This window comes from Nymphaea colorata, chromosome 13 (genome assembly GCF_008831285.2).
Source record: "Nymphaea colorata isolate Beijing-Zhang1983 chromosome 13, ASM883128v2, whole genome shotgun sequence".
Taxonomy (NCBI): Eukaryota; Viridiplantae; Streptophyta; class Magnoliopsida; order Nymphaeales; family Nymphaeaceae; genus Nymphaea; species Nymphaea colorata.
Genome location: NC_045150.1, coordinates 16,938,600 through 16,944,903, shown reverse-complemented (window position 1 = coordinate 16,944,903; position 6,304 = coordinate 16,938,600). Strand labels below are relative to the sequence as shown.

Sequence of the window (6,304 nt, the reverse complement as noted above, 5' to 3'; positions counted from 1 at the left end):
TCAATCTAGAACTCGTCTTGAGTTACCAAAACAAAACTTAAGGAAATATTGAGTTCACCACATCTAAGCTTGAATCTATTGCTGCGGGTGCATGTATATATTTTTTTTAAAAAAATAAAAGACTAAGGTGAAAATAATTAAAAAAAGGGCCTTTTTCCCATTTTCGTTTTCACCGACCCTCAAAAGCGTTCCAAAGGTCCAACTTTGTACAGTTCCCACTTTCCGTGCACAAAACGCCCAGGCCAAAAACGAAAACAACACGAGGGAATGAGCATTGTAACGGAAAGGCCCCCTAACTTTTGTTCTAATAACTAAAATAAGCGCCAGTTTCTTTTTTCTTTTCCAGCTCAGTCTTTTATATTTTACGGCTTCACGACAAATGCAAGTTTCTTCGAGTTGAAGGTAATTAGAAAGAAAGCACACCTTCACCTTTTTGGGGTAGCAAAGACACACTGAAATCAATCAAACTAAAAACATACAAGTCAGGTATTTAATAGTTTGATTGAATTATTTTTAAAAAAATCATATATTGAAAATTTTAAATTAACATTTGATTAAAAAATCATATTGGATTCCGACACAGTAAACGACACTCCAATAGATTTGGATTTATTAAACAAAATATGTAACCCATTTGGATTGGATATGGATACCAACACAATTTTTAATAAACATCCCACATCTAATGGAAGACAATTATTAAAATATCACAATCCATTTCAAATTGGATTGTGCATATAAAAACTGGATTCAGATACAGACATAAAAATAAAAGTCAAATTCAAATTGAGTTCGGTTTGTGAACTTAAAAATCAAGGAAACGAATCGAATACTTGGACATCTAATACATTAGATATGATAAAGGCATATTTCGTGATAAGTCTATTAATGTCCATGGTAGACCTTCCATGGTGATCGAAAAAAAAAATTAAGAAAGTTTAAAAGAAAATTTAAAAAAAAAAATATTACTTTTTCTACATACGGATGAAATAATAGTTTTTTTTTTCAGTCTTGGTGGTTGCATGGCAACTAAATGAAACATGATCACCTGGCTGTCATTCTTGATAAAGTGTAGGACCTCATTGTAGAATGTGTGGAAACGAACTTGAAAAGGTCACCGAAGTTTCCCTTCCGTCCTTGACTAACTTTTTCTTCATAATATTGTAAATTTCTTCTTCCAGCATAAACGCATGGAAACCGACTTGCCTCCCCACTCGAGAGGGAGATTTCGCCATTAACGCTCAGAGGAAGTGCTTTGCCTCCCCAGTTCTTCCCATCACTCGTCTCTCTCGTAACGAAGAATTGGAGGTCAGAAACTAACCAAGAAATCATTTCCTGACTGGAAATGAATTTCCTTTCCAAGTTTTTGACTCAGTTTTACTTTTACACTATCAGAGTAACTTTTCGGTTAGTGGAAGAGTTCCGTAATTTCTTGCTAACGTGCCTCATATTTTTCTCTTCAGTGTTTTTTTCTTTTTTCCCGTTTCCATCCTTTATTGGTAATGATTCGTTAGGCATGCGGAGGTTCTTTCGTTTATTTCTCTAGCTATCTGCATTTGGTTTTCTCTTCGGGGATTCTTTCTTTGATTACTCTAACTATCTGCATTTGTTTTTCTCTTGTTCTTCAAGGCTGATCATTTTCTCTTGTAATTCGCGAATGACTTTTGATCCTGTCAGGCTTCTGTTGGGTTGAATTGTTGAATCATTTTTTTATGATTTGTAAGTCTTCAGTGGTGCTTGGCTTGTGAACCTTTTCTTGTTTCTTTTTAAAATTCTGGATGGGTGACGAAAAACACTTCTATGGATTGAAGATGGGTGAATTTCCAATGGCAGGTTCATGATCCATGCCTGATGAGTTAATTAGTACATGTTTTAAAAGTCAACAGTCAGAGAAAGCTGTAGATGAAAGTTGGCTTTTTGAGTCATTTTTTCAGGTGGAGGCTCAGTGACATGGTTATGGTGTTTGTGCAAACAACATAAAAATACGCACGTTCATTCAGTCGATGAGCATTAATAGGTGCATTTTGTTCGCTGGATGAATGTCCAACAAAAGGCTTGAATTAAGATGAGTTCTTACTGATTCTTTAAATAGATATGTGTTAAAGAATGTAGCGCCATCAAATTGTGATTAGTTGTTGAGATTTCTTTTGATGCAATTGATCTTAGTGCTTGAAATTGTTTGAAGAAAGGTATTTCATCAGCCCATATTGGAATTATGTGCAAAAAAGTACAAAATGTGATCTAGAATATGTGTTTCAAATATTATGTCCACGTATGCTTGTATGTGTGGCCTTTTATATGATATGTCATTTTGGTTGATCCACAAAGCTGCTGAAAATGCTTCTGCCTGCATATATGCCCGTGCAATTTAGGATATAAGTTGCTATTTCAGATGCATTTTTGCTTACTTACTAGCACATCAGAGGCATACAATCAGAACTATGAAGTTGGTTAATAAGAGAATGGGAAAAGCTTTTATCTATGTCCCTTACAACGCCAACAAAGATATTTGGCTCTGTTGGTTATTCGTTCAACGCCAGAGTCACAGTCTGACAATGTAGGAAAGATAAGTATTTGGTTAATGGTTCATCTTGGTGCATGGTTGTTGCGGATAACGAAAATAAACTCCTTCGGTCCTTTTATTCCTTTAACAAACATTATCAGTTACCAAGGTTGCCTGACCTGCCAAAGGTAACCTTGGAGTCAATGGATTTCGCAAGTAAAGTCAAATATGTTTTTTGGTGACCTCTGTGAATGAGAAATATCTCAATTTTCAAGATAAAAAGGAATTTAGGCCTTTAAAATGGCAACAAACAAAGCTTGGGCATGAAGTAGTGGACGTCTAACCTCTATGCTCGTAGAGGAGCAAACAGGGCCAGTCCAAGGTGCCATGACATAGAATTTGGCTGACCGAGATGCCTATTCACAGATTTGATGTGAATGATATTCTTGACTTTACACAAATCCGTCACTCACGGATGGCGTTAATTGGAATAGGTAACTGCAGCATATGGCATATCCGAGTAGTACAACTCGATGCTAGGCAGTTTTAATTAACAGAAAGCATAAGGATTCTGAAATAGAAATGAGGACAGCTCAAAATCAGACACTTAACAACGCACTAGAAACAGTCAGCAAGAAGAAGGTTTACTGGAAACCGAATTCTAAAGACTGTAATTTTCGTTGAAAGTTGACTGCAGAGCTTCAGTGAGAGGCTTCTAGCTGGAAAGCTGCAGACAGGCTTTCTGCAAGAAAATTTTCAAGCCTCTCAATGGAAACAATAAGATTTTGATTAATCCATAGTTATTAGTTAAGTTCCTATTTCTAAACTTCACTGCAGTTATTACTCCAATTTACTTATGCGATGTTTTTGATGTAGATGATAAAAAGGACAGAGAAAAAAGTTTAATGTCTATTATATATAAATCAAGTGTAAGTGGATTGTTCAAATATTTCATAGTATTCAGTAAGATCCCATCAATAGATCCGGAGAGTAGTAAGAGCTACCACCAAGTAAGTTGGCCCCTAACTCGTGAGGGTGCAATTGGTGGCAAATGTTTCATAGGAAGCAGATACTTCATGTTCCACACCTTCCATCTACTAGAACTGGGAAATACCAAAAATATCTGGAAAAATCTTAAGTTGGAGTAGATAGTTGAAGGATTGAATGAAACGTTTTTACGGATACCTGATGAAATGATTCTGAAGGATAATTTATTATCATGATTGCCATTAGTATCATCATCATCATCATCATTGTCCTTATCATCATTAATATTATTTTGGGTTGAAAGGTGCAATAATGCCTTGGGCGATCTATTGGCTCCTAATAATAGCAGATTCCTGTTTTCAGTGAACCTATTGTTCAACTTGCTCAAGTAAGAGGCTGCAGGTGTCAACTGTCAAGGGAGTTAGGAACTGCTGAATCTTTGAAGAGAGACAGAAAATCAAATAAATTGGTGGATGACTTCCATGCCTATTTCTTTTGTTTCCATGGGCCACCAAGATAAATTCTGCAAATGCTTAATTATTTTCAATTGCTTTGTTAGTCCAAGAAAAGTTTTTCTCCTAATCTGAAGCTTGGCAGACTATTGAAGCTGGATTGGTATTTGTTTTCACAGCTTCAATGGACCTTTTTTCATTCTAATGTTCAGATGCAAAGTGGGCTCAACTTGTTCACTGATCCTAGTGATTATCTCTTCATCCAAGTAATGAAAGTGGTTTGTGAATTCCATGGGCGCATAAATCATTGTTATATGCATGTGTCAATTTTGTATATGAAATGAAAATGGCTTCACTTTTTACTCTTCCCATCCTAATCTAGTATCATCAGGTAGTGGTTGGCTCGTGACAATCTAAAGATGCAACAACAAACATTTGTTGTCCATATTTGTTGGGTCTGTAGAAAAACTTTAAGATTGTCCAGATTTCCTCTGTAATGTGCTACCATATAAATGGTGCGCTCTGATCTGTCTATCTTAATCTGTCAACTAAAAAGTTATTGGATGGTAGGGTCATGCCATGTTTCCATGTGTTCGATTATTAAGGTTGAAAGCTCCATGCTATGTTTGTCTCACCACAGCATCCCACATGTTCGGGGTTCTGGACAGTCTTCTTAAAGAGAAAAATAGAAAGGCACTCTAATATGAAAGGAGACCTAATAAAGTAGATCTCCGTGCAACACATATCCTGGAGGAATCAACAGAGAAGTAATGTGGGCTGACCTAAATTTGGTTAAAATTTCCAATCTATAAATATGTCCTTTCCTTTTTAAACTGCAAAAAATATTAAGTGGCCTGTTGCTGAAGATATAACATGAATGTGGATTGAGTTGTTTCAAAACCTTGTTCGTATATCTGTAAAGGTAATTGATTATGCTATTGCTCTTTTCTATGCATCATAAGACATGACTATTGCAAATGAATATTTCTTTGCTGGGATCTATAATTGATAATATGTTGTTTAAGTTGCGTTAGACTGAAGCTCGTGCCTTTTGTCACACTTTTTTTGAGCTCCCATTATCTACCCATACTATTTGCCTGGAAATCGTGTGGATGATAATTGTTAGGATAGTTTAATTTTCTTGGCAGGTCTTTCTACAACGTGTTCTTGATAACAAATTTGGCATCTGATGTTTGTATGACACCATTAAGAAGTGGTACATGTTTCTTTCTAGAATGAAATGTGATAAACCATTAGCCATGTCAGTCCCAGAGAGAAGACAATTTTGAAAAAGTGCAAGGTACCGTTCACTAGGGCTGGTTGTGCTGGAAAATTAATCATATCAGTGAAAGCATTTATGTTGGACGTTTTCAGGGCTCATCATGTGCAGGTTATTCTCAATATCCTTCCATAACATGTGGATTACTCTGTTATGTTTCCAGGTAAATAGCCTCCCAGAGGGCCGGATTACATGCTATCTATGTAATCTCAGATGTTTAGGAAATCATGCAGCTATACCACCATCCTTATTCCCTTGACAGCCAGAAGGTAAGACTTGCATTGGAAGAGAGGGAGATTGATTACATCTCCTACCATGTAAATCCTTTGAAGGGCAAGAACATGGATTCCCCATTCTTTCGTATGAACCCTTCTGCAAAGCTGCCACTTTTGAAGAATGGTGGAACAATCATCTACGACACGCTCGACATGATCCAGTAATGCTTTTATTTCATAATTCCCATATCTTTCTGTTCTTTTATTCAACTGGTCTTATTCTTTGAAGAAATACAGGTACATACACAGAATAAATGTCTCCTCGTTTGATAGTCAAGCTGCTGTCCTTGATGACAAGGCCCTAGAATGGATGCGAAAGATACAAGGCTGGAATCCGAAGGTGTTCACACTCTCTCATGTCCCAGAGAAATATCGGCTTTTTGTGTCCACTTTCATAAGGAGGGTGGTAATGGCTCGAATGGCCGAGTCACCTGATCTGGCCAGTATGTATCGCTCAAGACTTCAGTCAGCATATGATACAGAGGAAATTTTGAAGGATCCAGATGTTGTGAAGCAAAGTGAGGACCAGCTGGTTCGTCTTCTTGATGATGCGGAACAGCAGCTTACAGAAGCACCTTACTTAGCTGGTCAGGAGTACTCCGTGGTAGATTCTATGTTCATTCCTGTTCTAGCACGAATAGAGCTTTTGAATCTGGAAGATAAGTATATAAATTGCAGACCAAAAATTGCAGGGTATTGGAAGCATGTTAAGTGTAGACCAAGTTATGTGGTGGTAATTGGGAAGTATTTTTCTGGATGGAGAAAATATAAAACACTTCTTAGTACCGGTATCATGGTATGGATACGA

The 6,304-nt window shown here is 36.8% G+C and overlaps 1 protein-coding gene across 3 annotated transcripts in view; it reads left to right on the top strand.

The window, feature by feature from the left end:
* Positions 1-1,171: 1,171 nt before the first annotated feature.
* LOC116267318 (glutathione S-transferase TCHQD) overlaps positions 1,172-6,304 on the top strand; it is a 5,522-nt gene continuing 389 nt past the window's right edge. The window contains exons 1-4 of one of the 3 annotated variants that reach the window (XM_050081067.1): positions 1,185-1,308; positions 3,854-4,208; positions 5,385-5,657; positions 5,734-6,304. The exon at positions 5,734-6,304 is cut by the window's right edge and continues 389 nt beyond it. In XM_050081067.1, coding sequence (XP_049937024.1) covers positions 5,449-5,657; positions 5,734-6,304 — 780 coding nt within the window. In that variant the 5' untranslated portion in view covers positions 1,185-1,308; positions 3,854-4,208; positions 5,385-5,448. Of the gene's footprint in view, positions 1,309-1,386; positions 1,408-3,853; positions 4,209-5,384; positions 5,658-5,733 lie in introns of those variants that run through there. The other 2 variants (XM_031648998.2, XM_031648999.2) reach the window with 2 other exon arrangements.